General features: G+C 44.2%; 1 protein-coding gene across 3 annotated transcripts; it reads right to left on the minus strand.

The window, feature by feature from the left end:
• Nucleotides 1–499: 499 nt before the first annotated feature.
• Nucleotides 500–22,210, minus strand: FDX1 (ferredoxin 1). 3 transcript variants are annotated; one of them, XM_015852196.2, is made up of 4 exons: nt 21,916–22,187; nt 12,291–12,415; nt 8,587–8,716; nt 500–2,667 (listed from the first exon to the last, which is right to left on the minus strand). In XM_015852196.2, exons 1-4 carry the CDS (start codon nt 22,077–22,079, stop codon nt 2,553–2,555), a joined length of 534 nt encoding a protein of 177 aa, XP_015707682.1. In that variant the 5' UTR covers nt 22,080–22,187; the 3' UTR covers nt 500–2,552. The 3 variants fall into 3 exon arrangements, with proteins under 3 accessions (XP_015707682.1, XP_015707683.1, XP_032298061.1); XM_015852197.2 differs by lacking the exon at nt 21,916–22,187 and adding an exon at nt 21,527–21,615; XM_032442170.1 differs by lacking the exon at nt 500–2,667 and adding an exon at nt 6,806–7,111 and having other exon boundaries at nt 21,916–22,210.
• Nucleotides 22,211–22,459: the final 249 nt, after the last annotated feature.

Consider the following 22,459-nt stretch of genomic DNA (forward strand, 5'->3'; position numbering starts at 1 on the left):
CCTGTGTGTGGTGTGTTGCGCTTGTAGCCGGGACAAGCGTCCCCTGAATCCGCAGGAGACCAAACTTGCTTGATTTTGAACCTTCCCGTATCGAAGAATCTCTGCATGACAGCAATGAGCTCTGAGGTACGAACGCAGCGCCCTATGAAAGCCTCGTGAGCCACGCCATGTGCTCATCCCAGCGGCGCGGATGCGGGAGGCCATGAGGCCGGGGCACCCCGTGCTGCTCGTACAGCCCGCAGCGTGGGCTCAGCCGTTGCCAGGGGCACAACGGGACGGTTTTCAGCCGAGGCGTCAGGGCGGGGAGCACGTCAGCGCCTCGGCTGTTTTCTCTGAGAAACAATAGTTTCTCAAACAAACATCTTTAGTTTTGATGCTTTGCGTGTGATTGAGCAACAGTTCATACATACATGTGACTATGCACCACGAGGTGAAGTTCCACCTTATACCCAGAAACACATCCCAAGGGAGCACAGATCAATACAAACAAGGTGTGTCAGAAAGTGGTATAAAATAAGATTTATTTGCAAATCACTTTGACAAAAAGGACACAAGTATATCTGAGATGGTGGGGATTCCACACCTGTTCTTCTGTCTTTTGACACTTATATTTATATGAACCATGGAATTCTTCCAAAATTCAAAAGGATTTCGAAGGTGTTTTTTTCCCCCCATTTGTCTTGTCCTGCTGTTCCCCCCATTGGCATACTTAGAGGAGACTCCAACTCATTATAGTAAGAAGCAGCACATATAAACCAAGCTTGTTCTGTTGTGTTTTAAGGAAAACTTGGACAGCAGACTTTTCACTTTTGTTCAGGGCAGCATTAAGCACTTCAAGATTCCATGCAGGAGAAGAGCTCAGTGCTGCAGTAACACAGAGAGCCCCGCAATCAAACACGCCCCACCCTGAAACGTCACATCTCTACTGAAACTTCAGGTCCTTTCTCCTGTAAGACGCAGCACATCTGGTTATGACCCGAGTTCTCTCTCTTGGAAGTTGAGCTGTGTCTCATGTAAAAATGATAAAAGTTTGGTATTTAATAAGAAGTGCAGTGTATAAATGAACCTGGGATAAAGGCAATACAGACAGCGAGCTTATGTGATTGTGGAAGGGTAACCTCTAAATTACAGCTGCTCACAGCAGTTCCAAAGGAAGACAGCAGCATCTTCAGAACACTTCTCCAACCAACCTCAATCTCTCCAGCTTTCAATAAGTCAGGAAATTTCAACTCTGAAGTTGTACTTCTAATTCGATGAGATACAAAGCTCATTTCCAACTCCTTAATGCTCTCTGAGCAGATCTCGCACATGAAGCATACCTTGCTTTAGGGGAAAGTCCAAAGTGAGCACCACAAAGCAAAGGAATGTCTGCTCAGAGAGGAAAGCAAGGACCGCAAGCCTTTTTATCCCCTCAAAACAGCTCTAGAAAATATTTCTTTTTCTAACAGGGACTTCCTGTCCCCCCCACTTTTATGAAGTGCAAAATAATTCCAATACTCGACACTGGAAAAATAGTTTGTGTTTTTTTCCTCTCCATAAATACAATGCAAGAAAAGATGCCCAGGCATCATTGTCACCAGTTCAAATAAGGCATTAATGAATGCATTAAAGCATTCAAATGTAAATAAACATGTTACATGCATAATAAGCCCTAAATCTTAAAATAATGTTATAAAAGTAATAAGTGCTGTATTAGTGACAGCCACTGCATTTAGTTATCTTGGCAACAATGAGCAGGTAAACCAATGCAAGTCTTAGACATTACTTTATTTTAGCCTACTTTAGAACAACTAAAATAAGACCCAACTGAGTTTTCTTAGCCATCAATCTACATCAATCTCTTTTTCAACCTCAGTTCAGCCATCCAACTTCAGAGAATGGTAAGAGTCTGCATTTACTTCCTGTTTCATACAGCTCCAAGCCTTTACCCGAAGCCCTTTTCAACCTCCACAGTTGCGACATACTGCAACAACCAAATTGCATGTGCCCAGTTCTGTACTGGCCCCTCGTTTTTATGGTTTTAACAATATTTTCATGAGATGGGATTTGCCACATCTCTAGTAAGTTACAAAAACTGGAAAACAACTACCAGAAAATCCACTACTTGCAAAGGAAGTATCATATTCACTAAGAAAGTAAATTAGTTCTGAGCATAAATCTTTAAGAGCAACACATGAAAAAGCCCTTCTGCAATCTCACAAGACCAGCTATCAGATCTAGGCCTCACACCTCGCAATGCCCAGGGGGTCTGCAAGTCTTGTACAAGTGATTCAGTTTTCAGTCATCAAGAAAGGTTTTGGCAGAGAAAAATTATATGAAACCTGTAATACAGTTGTTAACATTTATAGTCCAGTGATCATTTAGAAGTATTATTGCATCCGAAGCGTAAAAATATAGGAGGTTCTATAAAGAAAAATTAAAATAGCGTTAATCTAGTACTGATAGTCATATAAAATAACTCACAATTATGTAAGTTTCCATATTTAATTACACATTTAAAAATAAGTTATAAAAATAATTAAGCTTCTTTGAAACTCCTACGATGTTTTCTTTTAGGAGTTTTTACTCAAATCTACTGATTGTCTGGCATCAGCAACAGCTTCTGGTACTCGAACAGTCATATTATCCATTGACTTCTTCAAGCAGATCTGGCAGCCTAAACGCGATCTGTAAGGAAATAATATTGGTTTTAGTTCTAGCCAACTGTACACCTACCAGTATTTACAGCCCCACTTCCCCAACATTCAGCCAACCCAAACACTTTATGGTCCAGAAAGTGACCTCCTACTACTGCATGGTCATAACCAAGAGAAGCAGCTTGTGTGAACACAAATATATGTCATATCAATCATAGTCATAGACTTACATCCTTAACTTGGGATGTTTATGTTGGGAAGTTTAACCTGAGTACTTCCCACTTGCTGAGGAAACGTACAAATGGTGACCCTTCCATTTTCAGTGACTTACTAATAGTTCAGCCAAAGGTAGGGACAGACACTTGATCTGCCACAGAACACTCAGCATCTCTGCAGAGACCAAGGCAATCGGATGGAAAGCTTCAGTAAAAGCAAAGACTAACTTACCCACAGCCTTAAGTCAGCTGAAGAAAACTGAGCACACATTTGTACAACTCACCTGGCAGCTCTGGTTGATTTAACTTTTATAGCTTCCCAACAAGGTACAACCCGAGTGAGAAGAGATTAGGAACTTTTGGGTCACTTGTATCTTTCAAAAAGCTCATAACCAAGTCAAACATTTTGGATTTTTACAGAATTTCTACCTGGAGTTCTGTGTTTTTCCTTAGATATTTACAGGACAAAGTATCTATTCCATGGAATTATAGAATCACAAGGTTAGAAAGGACCTATAAGATCATCTAGTCCAACCATCCTCCCTTTACCATACCTACCTCCCTTGCCATACCTATTTATCTCCTCTTAACACAGTTAGCACTTAAACAGGTATCTAAGAAGAAATATCTTCCTATGACTGAAATTAACAAAAGAAACACCTCTGTGGTAAGGTAATGGAGAGCATGCATGAGCTGCCACATGGGGTACATTAACTACCTCATTACATGCACAAATTATAGCTTCATCAACTTCTATCGTCTCAAATTCCATCTCTTCACAACTCGCTCACTGCGAGCTTAACACGTTTGCCAGCAATTACACACATGAAAGAAGCCTGCCAACTTTTTAGCAGTTCATAAACAAAGACAATTACAGCTGAGGATCGTTGGATTTTTTACAAGAAAGTGGATGATGATACTCCATGAAAAACAGGAACATATTCTGAAAAGCATCTTTATGGTCCTAAAAATTCACCCACCCAACCAAAACTTTATGATCACAGAAACAAGCAAACACAGCTTGTGTGCATTGGATGAGGCAGCAGATTTAAACAGCTTCTTAAAATCATTTTTAATCTCAATAGTCACCACTGAATTAATCCTCTCTTCCATTTTTGCTTCTTCAGTCCAGCACGGTGCAGCTGGACTGTTTTAACATCAGAGCTCAAAGCTCATTCCTTGCAAAAGGAATTCAGTTAATTCAACCTATACGCCCTGATATTTAAGTACTGAATCCATAAACTTCAGCAAGGATGGGCAATATCCCATGTCACCAGTTGAAAAATAATTTCATCAGTATACAAATGTAGGCATAGAAATCATTTAAGAAGTACCGTTACATAAATACGAACACGTAACACTTTCAAGCACACAGTGATCAACTACTGAAGTTTCCAACTCAGTGCTAGATACAAAAGTGATGTTAATGACTGTATACATCAGCTTCTAATTATTAGAACATATGCATAAAGTATCTTACCAGAAAATTTCAACTAATGAATACTACAGAACAGTAGCTTTAAAAATTAAATCGCAAAGTACATCTCTACTATAGAGATCTGTTTGCAAGGCTTAAATTGATTGAAATTTGTTTCTCAAAAACAGCCAATGCTAATTGCACGTGTACTCTGTAGCACAACAATACATTTAACCTCATCTGCAATAGCAGGCTCAGGACAAAGAAGTGCTATGTGGCAGTACAAATAACTACATAAAGCTAACTAACACCTTCAGTAAGAAAGCACCTTTTCCTATACAAATCCTTCTGCAGTGCTTGACATGGACCTCTAACCCAATTCTTCCCTCCCCTGACAGCCTAAGAAGGTTGGGCCCCCCAAAAGAATGACTTGCCAACTCCTTCCAATGGAAGCCATTCAAGCCTTCACATCTGGAGTATTATGCCCAGTTCTGGGCTCCCCAGTTCAGGAATGACTGAGAACTCCTAGAAAGACCAGTGGAGCACCACACAGATGACTAGGGGCCTACAGCATTCCTCTAAGGACAGGCTGAGACCTGGACTGTTCAGCCTGGGGAAGAGAATATAGAAGGGATTTTATCAATGCTTATAAATATCTACAGGGAAGGTGCCAAGTGGACAGGCTGTTCTATTTTCAGTGGTGCTCAACAACAAGACAAGGGGCAACAAGTACAAACTGGAGCACAGGAAGTTCTGTATAACATGAGGAAGAACTTCTAAAGTGACAGAGCACTGGGACAGGCTGCCCAGAGACATTGTGGAGTCTCCTCTGCAGATATTTAAGACCCACACAGACACTTTCCTATGTAACCTACTGTAAGAAATGTGCTTTGGCATGGGGGTTTGACTAGGTGATCTCCAGAGGTCCCTTCCAGCCCTATGATTTTGTGATCTATTAACAACAAATTCAATTCCTGTCAGTCAATTGGAAAAGATTCCCCAAGGTTGTTTTTTTACCCCTCCCAGAAACACAGTACTATATACGAACTTTGTCATCTTAGTCTTCATCTTTTTTTTTTCCCCAGGTATTTCATAGATATGGTCAATGTACAAAATCTAGCACACATGAGTTTCAGATCCCACTTGACCACCTACATTTACAAGACAGAAAAGTACTTCTATCCTGTTGAAAAACATTATTTTTGACCAACTAACGGCTCTCTGCTCTTACCCTGCAGCAATCCAGAACTCAGTAAAGGACTTTGGAAGCCAAGTACCTTCTGGAAGTATGAAGTAACCTTCATGTTCTGTGATCCATTTATGAACTCCCATATCTGTTACTTCTGTCTAACTAAGCTCTGTTGAATTCTTTCCTTACTACTATTTAGCAAAAGCTAAAAAAGCCAACAGGCAATAGACACAAGCCTAATGAACCCAGTATGGAACTAACTGTTCTCTATAGTCAATAATGATATTTTAATGGTTAACTTGCTACCTTCCATTCCTATAGTTTGGAAGCTGGTTAAGTTAACTAATCAAATCTCATGAAGCAATGTCATATGAGTTCCTTTAGAACTCCTGGATGAATACCACCTACCCTTTCCATTTGTTACTACTGATTTATTTGTAATACTACTTCTTCCACAGACACATAAGAGAGATCTTTCAAGAAAGCTTTCAGCGCAAGGAGATCCTGTAAAAGCTCCAGAGAAAACAATGCAAAAAACATCTGCTGTTACATTATCTCTTTGCATTTTAAGTGCAGCATCTGCATCATCTATTAGTTCCTCATGCAGATGACCTTTTTGCTTCTGATAAGAACAAACAGCCTGCTGAAAAGTAGACAAGTATTTGTTTGGCTTTTATCTCAGTATTTTTTAAACATTTAATTTGCCAGGGTTTGCTTTTCTTCCCTCTCATCTTATTATGTTGAATAACCCCTATTATTCTGAAGCATTATTCTAAAAACAAACAAGTTTGCTTTAGCCTTTTTAATCAGCCCCTCATTTTAAGACATATTAATACTCACAACAGCTGCTAGTTGAAACTTCTCCAGTTCCAGAGTCAGTGACAAGAAAAAACTTTAACTTAAACTTTTACTGCAATGCTCTGCCCTAACATAACACCAACCTGTAGTAAACCAGAGGATCACTTCAGCACTCACTTGTTCTGAAAGCTGTTCTTTCACACATGAAAGATTTCTGGCCATAGAAATGACTCTATGACAGGAAAAACCAACAAAACACCAAAGTCTTCACAGAATCACAGAATTGTAGGGGTTGGAAGGGACCTCTAGAGATCATTGAGTCCAACCCCCCTGCCAAAGCAGGCTCCCTACACCACGTCACACAGGTCGGCGTCCAGGCGGGTCTTAAATATCTCCAGAGAAGGAGACTCCACAACCCCCCTGGGCAGCCTGTTCCAGTGCTCCGTCACCCGCACCATAAAGAAGTTCTTCTGCACATTCGTGCGGAACTTCCTATGCTGTACTTTCATCCCATTACCCCTAGTCCTATCCCCACACACTACTGAAAAGAGACCAGACTCACCACTATGGCTCCCACACCTCAGGTATTTATAAAGCTGGATCAAGTCCCCTCTCAGCCTTCTTTTCTCAAGGCTAAAGGTCTTCAGAAGGTCTAAAACTTAGTTTCTCTCAAAATTCTTTGGATTAAACTAATACTGGGATTAAACAGAGAACTCTGGCTTCCTACTGCTTTTCAGTTCTTCAATTAAAAAAACAAAACAAAAAACTTGTTTTAAGCCTTTAATTAAAAGATGGACAGAGAAAAATAGAAGCTGCAACAGGCTTCTTAGCTTGACTTCTTTGCCTTCTCAATCTCCTAAAAAGATAAGATTTGGCTGAAATGAGAAAAAAAAAGTGCACTGTCATGCAGAACAAATTTCTACAAGATTCCAGTGTTACTGGCAAAAGGAGATAAAAAGCTTAATTCAAAATACCTCCTTGCAGACACACTGAAAAATTAATACTGTACAGGCCAGTTCTAGCCCTCTGAGATGACTGGAAAGACTCACAGAAGCTTCAAGAAGCACTTCCTTTGAAACCTGAAGGAAAGAGCTAATAAACCTCACTCAGTACAACTACCTATACCTCACGTGGCTACATTCTCTGAGACAGGCTATGTGTACAGCAGCAGGCAGCCCACTAGGAACAGGTGTGTGAAACGAAATGCTCTGAAATGAGAATGTTATGAGGCATGTGACAGTGGGGAGGATAAAGAACAGAAGAGTAAAACACTCTGACATGAGTGGAGACAAAGCCATGTAGAACATCTCAGCCTGGAGAAAAGAAGGCTCAAGAGAGATCTTATCAATAGATACAAATGCTTGAGAAGCTGTGGAGTCTCCTCTTCGGAGATATTCAAAAGCTTCCTGGACGTGGTCCTGGGTACCCTCGTTCTGGGTAGCTCTGCTTGAGCAGGGGCTGGACCAGAGGAGCCCAAAGATGCCTTCCAACTTTGATAATTCTACTGTTCTGCAAAAGGAGGGTCTGATACAAACTAAGATACTAATGTAAACACATCCATAAAACAAATTAACTAACTGCTGATTGATAGGATCAGAAAACAGAAGGGAAGCAAGAAGGAAGTTCACACACAGGAACACAGTAGCAAAGTTTTTCTACCAGAAACTGGGGATTTTGATCATACTTCAGGATCTGACACTCCCACATCAGACAAGTAAGAAGAGTCACTGATCAGAATCACAATAATGGACAACATTTTCACCAACACTTCATCATCACTTTGGGAAAAGGAGGCTGAGGGGAGACCTTATCGCCCTCTTCTAGTACCTGAAAGGTTCTTACAGTGAAAGTGGGGCTGGTCTCTTCTCACTAATGACAAATGACAGGATGAGGTAAAACAGCCTCAGGTTGCACTAGGGCAAGTTTAGGTTGGATATTAGGAAGAACTTCTTTACAGAAAGGGTAGTTAAGTACTGGAATAGGCTCCCCAGGGAGGTGGTTGAGTCACCATCCCTGGACTTGTTTAAGAGCCATTTGGATGTGGTGCTCAGGGATATGATTTAGCAGAAGGTTTTTAAAGTTAGGGTACTGGTCTTGATGATCTTCAAGGTCTTCAAGGTCTTTTCCAACCTGGGTAATTCTATGATTCTATGATCAGTACCAACATTAGTATGAACTCAAATAATATTGCAACTTCCCAGTCCTACCCATGTAACAGAATGTAGTTATTCACTAAAAGCTGATTAAGGTGCTTTCAAAGAACACTGGACTGCTCCACTTGCAAACCCTCCTTTCCATTTACTGATGTAGCAAAGCATTACATTGCCTTACGTTTCTGTGAGACCATATGCCAGGTCTAGCATGTCCATCTCTTCATCAGTAATTGCATCTAGTTTCTCAAATATGTGGTCTTCAAAGATTAAATGACACGTTGAACAGGCTAATGTTCCTTCACACGCACCTAAAAAGAACAGCAAGTTAACAGAAAATTCCAGATAACTGAATTTCACACCAATACTTTAATATAGAACATGTTTATGCTAACATAATAAACAGTGTAACTCATCACCAGACTGGAAAAACCACGCAGAAAGCACTCTGCTGCTACACTTCAGAAAGGTATTAGCAACACATCTTCAAACCAGGCATGATACTGTTCTGCATGATTCGATTTTGAAAATATATCACATCTTCATGTACATAAAAATAGATGTGGGAAACTTTAAAGTGCTGAATGTAGAAGCGGTCACATCAATAATGTGTGTCTTTTAACATTAGGGAAAATTGTAATAAATAAGTTAAAAAGAAAAATCAGACACAGTAGACTGTTTAAACAGCAGAAGGTCTTACTGCAACTGCCAAGCAGCAGCAAACTACTCCAGGGCAGATGAATTGTGCAGCAGTTTAGTTTCAATACACACAGTTCTACCACTATTACTGCACATAGGATGCCCCCTAGTGATACAAGTAAATAGATAACACCTGCATTTTACATTTTCTCCTCATTGTCCAGCCCCCCTCTCAAAAGAGAATATGTTTCTACACTATTTCCACTGCATTATTTCTCTGCTCTAGTATGATGCTTCACTATCAAATTATTATCGAATTGTTATATATGTTACAATTAAAGGTTGGTAAAAGTATCTCAAATATTTTGGATATTATTTACGGTCTATTGACAACATTATCTTTTTTAGTCCACTTTACTATATGTTTTAACACGGCTGAAATTAATGTGAAATGAGAGGACCTTAACTGCAGACTAAAGAGAAGCCATACACCTATACAATGGATTTATTTAATGACATCTAAAGGTAGCTATGTCAATTCATTGTGCATTTTTTGGTTTATTCTTTGAATGTACACAACCCTTAATAATATTCTTTAGAACCTTACGGATTTTTCTACTAGCAACGGCATGTATTCATACTTGAATAAAACACACATTAAGCTGTGCTGAGCTAATATACTTACCCCCACTCTGCAATTTCTTCATGCAAACCATAATCCCACTTCCTGCTTTACTTTGCATTATTCCTTCTTAGACTCTCATTAATTTAAGCAAATGCTCTGAAAGTTTGCTTTGTATAGTCAGAAGCCTGTAACTACCATGGAACTAACTGGAAAGTCCAAAGTTCGGAGGAAAAGGGAGGTTTCTTAACTTCTGTTTTGATTCTAAACAGAACTTGTGCTGAGTTACAATACCCCGAACACATCAGTCTCCTTTACCTCACTTCTTTTATAAGAAGTTTCTGCTCTTCTTTGCAAACTGACATATACCTGGTTGTTTCTTTCATTGGTCATTCAAATACTACAGCGATATACGCTACAAAAAGCCAAATAACAAATTCAGATCACACAACAATAGAGAAGTAACTCAGCACTGTTAGAAATACACCATTTGAGTGTGGCCTTCAGAAGCTTTTAGCTCAGAAATCTCACAAGTGGCATCTCTCATCTTCACAGAGAAATTGTCCAAGCAGACAGAGATCGGGTTAGGAAAGTTAATGCACTGATAGAATTGAATCAGGCCAGAGACACAGAGGGCATCAAGAAAAGCTTCTTTAAACACTGCCAGCAATAAAACGAAGACTAAGGAAAATGTGAGCCCCCCCCTGGAAGGAAACAAGAGCTGGTTATGTGGGATATGCAGAAGGTTGAAGTTCTCAGACTTACTTGCTTCAGCCTTAATCAGCAACTGCTCTAGACACACTGCCTAAGTCACAGAAGGCAAAGGGACTGGGAGGGTGAAGAACTGTCCGCTGTAGGAAGAGATCAGACTCAAGGTATCTAAGGAACCCGAATACACACAAGTCCATGAGACCTGATGGGATGCATCAGTGCATTCCAAGGAACTGGCAGACAAAGTTGCTAAGCTGCTATCCATCGTATTCTTGAAGTTGTAGCAGTTCAGTACAGTTCCCACTGACTGGAAAAGGAGAGATAGAACCCTTATTTTTTAAAAAGAAAAAGGAAGATCTTTTTCTTTTTAGAACTACAGGCCAGTCACTCACACCTCTGTGCCTGACAAGGTCACAGAGCAAATCCTTCTGGAAACTATGCTAAGGCACATAGAAAATAGGAAGGTGATTGGTGACAACCAGTTATGACTTAATTAAGGGCAAATTGTGCTTGGCAAGTCTGGTAACTATCTGTGACAAGGTTACAGTGTTGGAGGACAAAGGAAACATCATCTACTTGGACTTGCACAAAGCATTTGATACTACCCCAACACAGCATTCTTGTCTCTGCACCAGAGGCATGGATCTGACAGATGGACCCGAGTGGATAAAAAATGGGCTGGATGGTCACACCCAGAGTTGTGGCCATGTCTAGTTGTGACAGACAGTGACAAGCAGTTGTCCCTCGGGGGACTGGCACAATTTAACATCTTTGACAGTGGCATAAACAGTGGGATTGACAGCACCTCAAAAAAGTCTGCAGACAACACTCAGCTGACTGGTGAGGCCGAGATACAGCAGAGGGAATGGATGCCATCCAGAGGGACTTGGATAATCTGAAGAGGTTGACCTGTGCAAGTGTAAGGTCCTGCACCCAGGTTGGGGCAATTCCAAGCACAAATACAGGCTGGGAGGAAAATGAATTGAGAGCAGCCATGAGGTGAAGGACTTAAGAAGGGAGGATCAGGAGGGGCAGGGGGATAGGGGAAGAAAGTCAATGAAAAACTCAGCATGAGCTGGCAACATGCAATTGTAGCCCCAAAAGCCAACTGTATCCTTAGCTGCATCACAAGAAACCTGGACAGCAGGATAAGGGAGGTGACTGTCCCCATGTACTCCACTCTTGTAAGATCGCACCCTGCAGTACTGCATCCAGCTTTAGGGGCCCTGTTGTAAGGACATAGAGCTGTTGGAGCAGATCCAGAGGAGGCCACAAGGATGATCAGAGGGCTGGAGCACCCCTCTTGTGAAGACATGCTGAGGGGGTCGGGGTTGTTCAGCCTGGCAAAGAGAACATTCCAGGGAGAACTTATATCAGCCTTCTAATACCTAAAGAAAGGTGCCTACAGGAAAGCTGGAGAGGGACTCTTTGTCAGAGAGTGTAAGTTATAGGACAAAGAGTAATGGTAAATTTAGATTTGATATTATGACAAAATTATTTACTCAGATGGAAGTAAGATACTGGAGCAGGCTGCACAGAGATCTGGTGCCCTGGAAGTGTTCAAGGTCAGGCTGGCTGGGGCTTTGGGCAACCTGGTCTACTGGGAGATGTCCTTGCCCATGGCAGAGGGTGGAACTGAAGGGTCTCCAAGGCCTGTTCCAACCTAAACCATTCTATTATTCTTAGGATTCCTCCTTGACACCATTCTGTCACCATTATACTCCTTCAATTCCTTCAAGCAAGGCTCACCCCAAATGTCTTTAAGAACTAGATCCAAAATATTCTATAAGTATTTTATTTGGATTCTCTTCCACATCCAGGTTTTACAAATACGTTCATAAATATTTATGAATAAACTGGTAAGAGATCCTTATTTCCAGACACTGAATATAGCATTCAGGGAATCCACTTACCAAAACCATCTATGTCTAGATTATTTTCAACAACAACATCCAGCAATGAATCTCCAGGTTTTCCTTTGGCTGTTAGCTTGTCACCATCACGGTTTATGAAATGAACAGTTATTTTATCTTCTGAGCTGAAAAAGAAAAGCACATAATGGAACTAAAGAAGCAAATCCATTATATTTTAGATCTTTACATTTGATTGAATACTGCTCCAACAATAACTTCTATCAACGGCAGGAACACAGAACTCTAATGGAGTTACTGACTTTTCAAAGCTGTAATGGGTACAGGCATTCACTGGTGACACTAAACACAAAGACATGAAAAACAACACCAAAAACCCCTTCAGCTTATGTTTTGTCACTAGAACCCATACAGAACCCTGATGCTTGAAAGGGATTCAATGCTTTCTTTTAGACACACTATTTGTATTTTCACCAACTAAAAGAGCTGACTTGAAGTACTTCACACTTCTCTGGGAACTCACACTTTGCATTTACAAAATGATCTGGCAGATAACACTAAAAACAATTACCGAGTTTACGATTTTCCCATGCTTGGTTAGAACTTCAGGTATTTCATTACCTCTACAATCGAATTCTGTTCTCCTTCCAATAACAGAAGTGGTCCAAAAGTATCCACCTTTTTTGACTGCAGGTTCTCTTAGAATTTCACCTTGTAAATATTTCTAGTGAAGTGCATCAAAATTTCAACACAGACATCACAGCAAAGTCTCCTGCTTTGCTTTTTAGGCAGTTGTGTATACTTAAGTTTTCATGCAGAATGCAAGGGAATTATTTTTCTTAAGACTAATGCTTTTGATATGGAAACAAATCAGGTGTTCCATACGGTTTCCTTTCACATGCAAATTAAAGGAGAGTCGTTAATATAATAGCAAATAAAACACAGTTCATTAGAATAAACTGTGCTTTTCATCAGAGCAAGTGAACAACACAAGAAAAACTCGCTAGACAGGGAAGAAACATGCTGAGAGGTGAGAGATACACATAAAATGACTGAAAGCTAATGCAACATCTATACCTTAAATGTGGATTTCAAACTGAGAACAGTTCACTTCATATTACATATGCTCTTTGTAATAACTGTTTGCTTTAAGTGATCTACAACACAGAACACATACAAGCCTGAAAAACCAAGCCACCTCCTAGGAAACTCTAACTTGTAGGGCTGAATATTAATAAAATTTAAAGTGGCCTTAATGTCACATCAGCAAGTCAACCACCTTTGGAACAGGCTACAAAAGCAAATGCAGTTCTAGCAATTAAAGTTGAAGCTCATTTTGAAAAACAAACACATTCACTGCTCTACACTTAATGCACTTGTGCCAGCTGTAAGCTCAGGTGGCAGCAGTACCTGCTATCACATCGTGATGCTGTGACCAACTCCTGTTGTATCACCCCTCAGCCTACTTTTTGGAAGGCAACTGCAGGTGACTATTAATCATAAATTAATTCCAAAATAATAATCAATAACAAAGGGCCACCACTGTGGACCTGCATGATTCAAACGAAGCTCACAATATAACAAAATCCTGAAATCCTAGAAGATGCATCTTCACATGATACAATCTGTGTCTGCAGTCACCTGTGGTATTGAGGGAGCACTTCCTGCAAGCCTTTCCACAGAAGTTTAAGTTACCACTGTGCTCTTCTTTCCACTCCTCTGCTCAGCATTTCCTGCCTCCCACAGCAAGGATGAGGAAACCAGCACCCACCTTCCAGATACACAGCGCAAAATCCACTGCCTTCAGCAACAGACAACCTTGCTAATAGGTTTAATTACATCTGCAAGTAGATATTCCAATTTGGAGAGCTAAAGTAAACCAGCAACAATGTTGCTGTTTTTTGTTTGTTCAAGTTCTTGAAGAAGTCCTTTCAGAGCTCACTGAAACACTCATTCACAGAATCACAGAATTGTAGGGGTCAGAAGGGACCTCTAGAGATCATCGAGTCCAGCCCCCCTGCCAAAGCAGGCTTCCCTTACACCACCACGTCACACAGGTCGGCGTTCCAGGCGGGTGTCTTAAATATCTCCAGAGTAAGGGGACCTCCACCACCTCCCTGGGCAGCCTGTTCCAGTGCTCCGTCACCCTCACGTAAAGGAAGTTCTTGCGCACATTCGTGCAGACTTTCCTATGCTGTAGTTTCCATCCCATTACCCTAGTCCTGTCCCTCACGCACTACTGAAAAGAGACCAGCCCACGCACTATGGCTCCCACACCTCAGGTATTTATAAACCTGGATCAAGTCCCCTTCAGCCTTCTTTCTCAAGGCTAAACAACCCAGTTCCCTAAGTCTCTCCTACAGAGGAGATGGCTCCAGGCCCTTCACCATCTTAGTTGGCCTCCGCTGGACTCTTTCCAAGGGATCCCCTGTCTTTTTTGTACTGGAGAGGCCCAGAATGGACACAATATTCCAAATGAGGCCTCATCAGGGGCAGAGTAGAGGGGGAGGATTCACCTCCTTCGACCTGCTGGACACGCTCTTTTTTAATACACCCCAGTATGCCATTGGCTTTTTGGCTACAAGGGCTCACCACTGCTGGCTCATGGTCAGTCTGTCGTCTCACCAGACGGCCCAGGTCCCTCGCAGCAGGAGCTCCTCTCCAGAAAGCTCTTCCCCCAGCCTGTACTGGTGCATGCAATTATTATTACCAGCGTTTGCAAGGACTCTACCTTGCTTTACACCTCAATTCGGTTTTTACTGCCCAGCCTCCAGCCCCATCCAGGTCTTCACTGAATGGCAGCACGGCACTTCAGGTGGTATCAGCCAATCGCTCCCATAGCTGTCGGTTCATCAGCAAACTTGCTGAGGGTGGTCACTATCCCTTCATCCATTGGCGAAGGTCGTTGATGAAGACTGTTGAACAAGACCGGACCCAGTACAGACCCCTGGGGGACGCGCTCATATTACAGGCTCCACGCCAGACACTGCACACGCCAACGACAAACCCTGCACTCACTGGCCAGTTCGAGCCAAGTGTGGTCGACCCCAACTCTGTCGACACCTGTATCGCCACTCATCCTCTCGCCAGTACTTCCTCATGCTCTTTGTGATAGATAGTGTGCTCTATTGGGGAACAGTATCAAGCGCTTACTGAAATCAGGGTTAGCATACATCGACCACTCCCCGCCGTCCACCAGCTACGTGTATCCTTTCATTAAAAGGCCACCAGAGTTGCGTCGAGGCATTGACCTCCCCTTGTGTGAACAAACATAGCATATACTCCTAGATAACCTCGCTTATCACCAGTTGTTCTAGAGATGCCATCCGCACAAGCCGATTGCCGATTTTCACCTGTGCCCTGGACAGAGGTGAGGCTGACGGCCTTTGCCCTGTGTTTCTGACTGCTGTGGTTGGTAGCAAAGGGCGGAAAGACTGAGTGCCAAACTAAAAGCTTTGCCTGGAACAAGCTCGAGCCCTATGCAAAGCAGCAGCGGTAAGATAATAGGGGCAAGGTGGGTATTCTTACGCACTTGTGAATTCCCAGACCCGTCAAAAGAGAGGGGAAGTAGGAGGAAATTGTGTTATTTGGAAGAGCCAGCGCAGTAATTACCACATTTAGTTCAGAGCTCACTTTAAAGATCTGCACATATTAAGGAATGAGGCCCAACTAAACATTTATTTTATGTTCCTGTGTGTCTGCTGCAAGGTTTGGTCAGGAAAAATATCTTGAGAATCCAAATGTGGTATCTTTCTTCTCCTTTCAGTGATCTTTCTAGTCTGCATTGCCATAAGAAGAAACCTTTCCAGATGTGTCATGTTAGGAAAGCAGTCTGGTGTTTGATTAGAGGTGTTTAAAACCAAGGCCTAAAAGGACTGCAGATCAACTGTTTCAAAATGTACTTGTTTAAATCCCAGATGCTTCCTACAAAGACCCGCTTGGCCCACAAGCAGAAAGACCTAAAAACTGCAGCAAGGAAGAGAACAGAGGAAGATGACTTTGCTGACAAAGAACTGGGGAGAGAGGATTTGCTTCCAGAATAATGCGTGGTCTCCACTCAAAATCTTTTCTCCTTCTAAAACTTTAGCCCATGAAAATGCCTCTTTGAGATGTTTTTGTACCAGGTTTTAATGAAATAATTGTTGAAACCACGTTGTGCTGTGGGTACCATATATTAAACACTTTTTGAATTGGAGTTACAGTGTGTTTTACGATTGGTTATTTTACTTCATTAGAACTGCAAAAAAGCAAAACTAAATAAATCAAGAAGACGCTGGCAGTTTGAGGGGCGGGCCTTCCATGAGCTTCCCAGCGTCCACCTGCCATGGTGATGATGTGGGAGGCAGAGTCACAGAGGTTAGAACGGTGGAACCCCCCCTGCAGGTATATAAAGGGCGAGTGGCCAGTGAGCGGCAGTGCCAGTGAGCCGGCAGCCCAGAGCAGAGCGGACAGCGGCAAGCGAGCAGCAGCAGAGCAGAGCTGAAAGTGAGAAGGGAGGGGAAACGCAGGGGCTGCAGTGAGAAGGGGTGGGGAGGAGCAGGCGGCCGAGGGAGAAGAGATAGGGGGAAGCAGGGAGCCCAGGTGAGAAGGGATGGGGAGAAGCAGGGGCTGAAGTGAAGAAGAGATAGGGAGAGGAAGGGGTGGATGGGCACGGTGTGGAAACCACTGTGAGTGGGAGTCCAGGCGCTTCTGCTCCCATTTCGCATCACCGTGAGCGCGGGTGGTGGAGGAGGGTTTGTTGTCTTCTAGGCCAGGGACACGGACACGGCTGGAACACGGCATGCTCCTGGTGTCAGCCCTGCAGCTGTCAGTGCGTGAGGAGAGCGCTGCACCTCCGGCCCTCGCTGCTCTGTGACAGTCTCCGGGTCTGCCTCCCAATAAAGCCTGATTCGTGAATCCGTTGCTTGGTGCCTCTCCTTTGTGCGGTCCCTCTTATCACATCGAAGCGTCTTTACACGTGTGTGCCTGTGTGTGGTGTGTGCGCTTGTAGACACGGACAAAGCATCCCCAAGATACACGCAGAGACCAAACCTCTGCTTATTTGACACCCTTCCCCGTATCCAAGAATCTCTGCACTGACAGCACAATGAGCTCTGAGGTCACAGAACCGCAGCGCCCTATGACAGCCCGTGAGCCAACCGCCATGTGCTCATCCAGCGCCGTGATGCGGGAGGCCATGAGGCCGGGGCACCCCGTGCTGCTCGTACAGCCCGCAGCGTGGGCTCAGCCGTTGCCAGGGGCACAACGGGACGGTTTTCAGCCGAGGCGTCAGGGCAGGGAGCACGTCAGCGCCTCGGCTGTTTTCTCTGAGAAACATCAGTTCTCCTTCAGAAGCACTGGCCAACTGTGTGCTTCGGTATTGAACACTAGATGAATCAGACTGCCAACATTCTATTTAACGTCTATTGTGTGATGCTCAAACAGTGTCTGATGCATTAATCTCATCACTGTAATCGAAGGTGATGGCATTTTTTAAAATACATAAATGTATTGGCTTTAAAGGCTTGTACTGTTGTACACAGGGGTATCTTCCTAAGTTGGACATACAAAAACATAACAGTTTAAAATGTTCTTAGCTAGAGGTATCGCACCTTTAAATAGGATCATTCCAAGCTGGGGTTACTTTTGCAGCACGTTGCTGTATTCATTTTACTGCCACGTAAATCCGGCCACAGAATCACAGAATTGTAGGGGTTGGAAGGGACCTCTAGAGATCATCAAGTCCAACCCCCCTGCCAAAGCAGGCTCCCTACACCACGTCACACAGGTCGTCGTCCAGGCGTGTCTTAAATATCTCCAGATAAGGAGACTCCACCACCTCCCTGGGCAGCCTGTTCCAGTGCTCCGTCACCCTCACCGTACGGAAGTTCTTCTGCACATTCGTGCAGAACTTCCTATGCTGTACTTTCATCCCATTACCCCTAGACCTGTCCTCACGCACTACTGAAAAGAGACCAGCCTCGCCACTATGGCTCCCACACCTCAGGTATTTATAAACCTGGATCAAGTCCCCTCTCAGCTTTCTTTTTTCAAGGCTAAACAGACCCAGTTCCCTAAGTCCTTCCTCATAGGGGAGATGCTCCAGGCCCTTCACCATCTTAGTGGCCCTCCGCTGGACTCTTTCCAAGAGATCCCTGTCTTTTTTGTACTGGGGAGCCCAGAATTGGACACAATATTCCAGATGAGGCCTCACCAGGGCAGAGTAGAGGGGGAGGATCACCTCCTTCGACCTGCTGGACACGCTCTTTTTAATACACCCCAGTATGCCATTGGCTTTTTTGGCTACAAGGGCACACTGCTGGCTCATGGTCAACCTGTCGTGCACCAGGACTGGCCTATAGTTATCCCGGTCTTCCTTCTTGCCCTTTTTGAAGACTGGAGTGACATTCACCAGAACATTTCTGTCAATATGACAAACGTGATCCTAGCAGGAGACAGGGATGCAGTTACATGGGCTTAAGGCGTCTATCAATGCAAGTGCTTAAAAAGGCACTCAATATTTACAACAGACACTTTCTCCCACTACAGCATAAGGCAATCACCAGTAACACAGCCCAAATAGCAAGATGTCTGACTATAGTCCTCTGAGATGACTGGAACCTTCCTAAGTGTCTCCTTAAGTGGCCCTTGGTAGGCAGGTTTTCACAACGCACTTGAACTATCTTCCTCAGTGATTACACTGGAATAACAGCAGTGCCAGATTAACCACAGATCTCCCATCCCTCCTTTGTTCACTTCACCTCCAGCACTCACAAGTGCCCTGCAGTGAACTGGGCTGGAAAGAGAATGGGCTAAAAACCAATCTTGGCAGCCCTGAGGCCATAGGAACAGCAGAACTGGTACAGTCAGATCTACCTGTTACATGACACATCTGTTTAAAATGAGAACACAGGAACAACACCCCTCTTTCTGCAGCCACCATCTTACACTGGCTTCTACCAGCTGTGGGGCAGCAACAGGGCAGGGCATGCCCAACTGAAGTGCCATCTTTAACCCATCAGTTTTTGTTAAAGAACGTTACAAAATTAATCCCTCCTATGAGGATTGATCCACCTGGTTGATCACTGAAACTGAAATTTATTTGTAACAAAGTTTAAGACACTTTGGTCTTCAAGTAGTATCTGTCTTCCTGGAGCTGAACAGGCTGCCCAGAGATGTTGTGGATATCCTGTCCCTGAAGGTGTTTAAGTCCAGGTTGGATGGGGCCCTGAGCAATCTGATCTATAGCTCTCTATAACTTCCTGAAGGGAGGTTGTAGTGAGCTGGGGGTTGGCCTCTTCTCTCTTCTGTGATTCTGTAAATGTGGAGGCTGGCAGCCCTGCAAGTGGCAGGGGGGTTAGAGCTCCATGATCCTTGAGGTCCCACCCTGTGATTCCTGCGACTGACATCTTAAGTATCCTTTGCACAGACAGAAGGTTTAATTTCCAAATCACTGAGGCTTTACAATATGTGAACCTGACTGCTGAAAATGCTTCCAGAAATGTAAGCACGTCACTCGTCACAGGGTCAGAATGGAGAGATTCCACCAGAAGAAAAATCCCACCTGTGTGGAACAACATTTACAGAATCACAGAATCACAGAATTATCAAGGTTGGAAAAGACGTAGAAGATCATCTAGTCCAACCATTACCAATACTTCCAAGCTAAATCATATTCATCAACACCACACCCAAACGTTTCTTGAACACTCCCATGGTCGGTGACTCCACCACCTCCCTGGGCAGTCCATTCCAATGCCTGACTACCCTTTCTGAGAAGAAATACTTCCTAATGTTCAGCCTGAATCTCCCCTGGCACAGCTTAAAACCATTCCCTCTAGTTCTATCACTGATTACACGAGAGATGAGGCCGACCCCCAGCTCACTACAACCTCCCTTCAGGAAGTTATAGAGAGCTATAAGGTCTCCCCTGAGCCTCCTCTTCTCCAGGCTGAACAATCCCAGCTCTCCCAGCCGCTCCTCATAAGGCCTGTGCTCCAGACCCCTCACCAACTTCGTATCCCTCCTCTGAACACGTTCCAGGGCCTCAATGTCTTTCTTGCAGTGAGGGGCCCAAAACTGCAAGAAAGAAATTTAGGGTTTATAAGTTTCAAGCAACTTTTGTCTACCCAGACATCATTTACATGGGGAAAGAAAAAAAGTAACAACAAACAAACAACAAGAGCAACAAAACCCCCACCGCTCTGTGAACTGCTCACAGAAAACTAACATGAAATATATGCCAGGTCTTGCGCAAGCATAAATAGCCTCAGGATTCCTGGAAAGAACCAAACATATTTCATGTGATTTACATAAAGCATAAATATTGCAACTCATAGTCTCTATACTATAGGAGAGCTGTTAGATAGCTGCTGTTCCCCATTAAATGCAAAATGGGGATAACAGGAAAAAACAGGCTGAATAAAAATAAAGATGGGAATGAAAACAATGCCTGATAGCTCACTGACACCCTTGGAAACCTCTGCTCACAAGAATCCCTGCTGCTGATGACTTTATATAGCTAGGCCTTCAGTTTCTAGACAAAAGTATAGGTGAGTTTATACGCATCTACTATTATCAATCTTTTTATTGGACTGACACTGGCTGATTGCACAAAGTTAAGGAACCAGGTCTTAATACAACATCCAGATAAAGTAAGTCTTAAGAAAAAAAAACAGCAGTAAATTGAGGAAGTAATTACAATCAGGTAAGAAAATATTTTCCCTTTACAGTAATCTATTTCCTCCCATTTGTACCTAGTTCAATAACTTTAATTTTTGAAGCCTTGGCAACGCTTTAAAAGAGCATCTACAGGAGAGATTAAAAGCAAACTACTGAAATGACTTCTATGAATCTATAGGAGTTGGACTTGATGATTCTTATAGGTCTCTTCCAACTTGGGATATTCTATGAGTCCAGCCACAGTGGTGAGAGCAGCTGGGAGCAATCCAGGCTCACCCACAGTGCCGGGCAGCTGGCTGGAGGCCCTGCTCTAAGTCAAAGGGCCTGACAGCCAAGATAATCTGGCCTTTAAATCTGTATTTTCAATACTGGAAGCAGGCTGTTTGAATGCTCGAGGTACAGATGGGAAGGCAGGCTTTGATGATACCTACTAAAGTGCAAACCTACAGGTGAGGGCTGTGTGACATTATAAGACTGGTCAGGGGCTCCACACAGCTTAAGTACAAGCACTTTTCATAGAATCATAGAATCATAGAATGACCCGGGTTGGAAGGGACCTCAAGGATCATGTAGTTCCAACCCCCTGCCTAGCAGGGCCACCAAACATACACACTTACTAGATCAGGTGAAGAGCTATGCTATAAGCAAGGACGGGTCCCCGCTGTGCTCCCAGCGGCCCAGCAGCGAGCATGGCGCCGTACGATGACCTCCCCGAGGAAGCCCAGCAGCTCTACTCCGCACTTCGGCTCCACCAACACGCATCGCCCGCAGCCCGCTCACAACGCAAGGCCCGGCCAGGCCGAGCTCCGGGCCCCCCCAGACACTACAGGACCTCCAGCAACGCGGAGCTCGGCCTGAGGGAGAGGCGACACGGAGCCGAGGAGGCGTCGGAGCGGGTCAGGGCACAGAGGGCGCCGCGGGAAGGTCACGCAGTGCGGCCCGGCACCACCGTCCCTCGGCCCCGGCCGCCCCACGAGGAGCCCGCCCGCCGCCCCGACCCGCTTACCTGCGCGCCGTCCGCGCCGAGAGGCTGAGCGGCCGCAACGCCCTCACGGCCGCGGCGCTGCAGCTCGGCCCCGTTCCAGATGCCGGCAAGGCGGAGAGGAACCAAAGACGGGAGGGGGCTGCGGCGGCCCGGAAGAGCAGGCGGAGCGGTGCCGGAGCGGCCATGGCGTCGGGCGGCAGCGCGAGGCCTCGGCACCGGGAGGGGTGGGGGCAAAGTCTCGGCTCTTACGCCTCTGGCGCAAGCTGCGGCGACTTTCGCAGCGGTCTACGCCATCTACGTAACGCGCTACCCGCCCCCTCCTGGCGGCATCGAGAGGAGACCGCGGGGTGGGAGGAACGGCGGTACGTAAACTGCGTAACGTAGCGCCGAGTAGCTGGACGGGCCGACGTTCCCGCCTCGTTCCTTCAGTTCCGCCTCAGGCGCTGACAGGTCCCTTCGATCACAACTGACTCTATGATTCTATATTTGCATAAATGCAGTCAATATTCATGAATATGTAGAAAAGTAGTGTCTGAAAAATAGCACGAGGCCAGATCCTCGGCAG

The sequence above is a fragment of the Coturnix japonica genome, chromosome 1, assembly GCF_001577835.2.
Source record: "Coturnix japonica isolate 7356 chromosome 1, Coturnix japonica 2.1, whole genome shotgun sequence".
Taxonomy (NCBI): domain Eukaryota; kingdom Metazoa; phylum Chordata; class Aves; order Galliformes; family Phasianidae; genus Coturnix; species Coturnix japonica.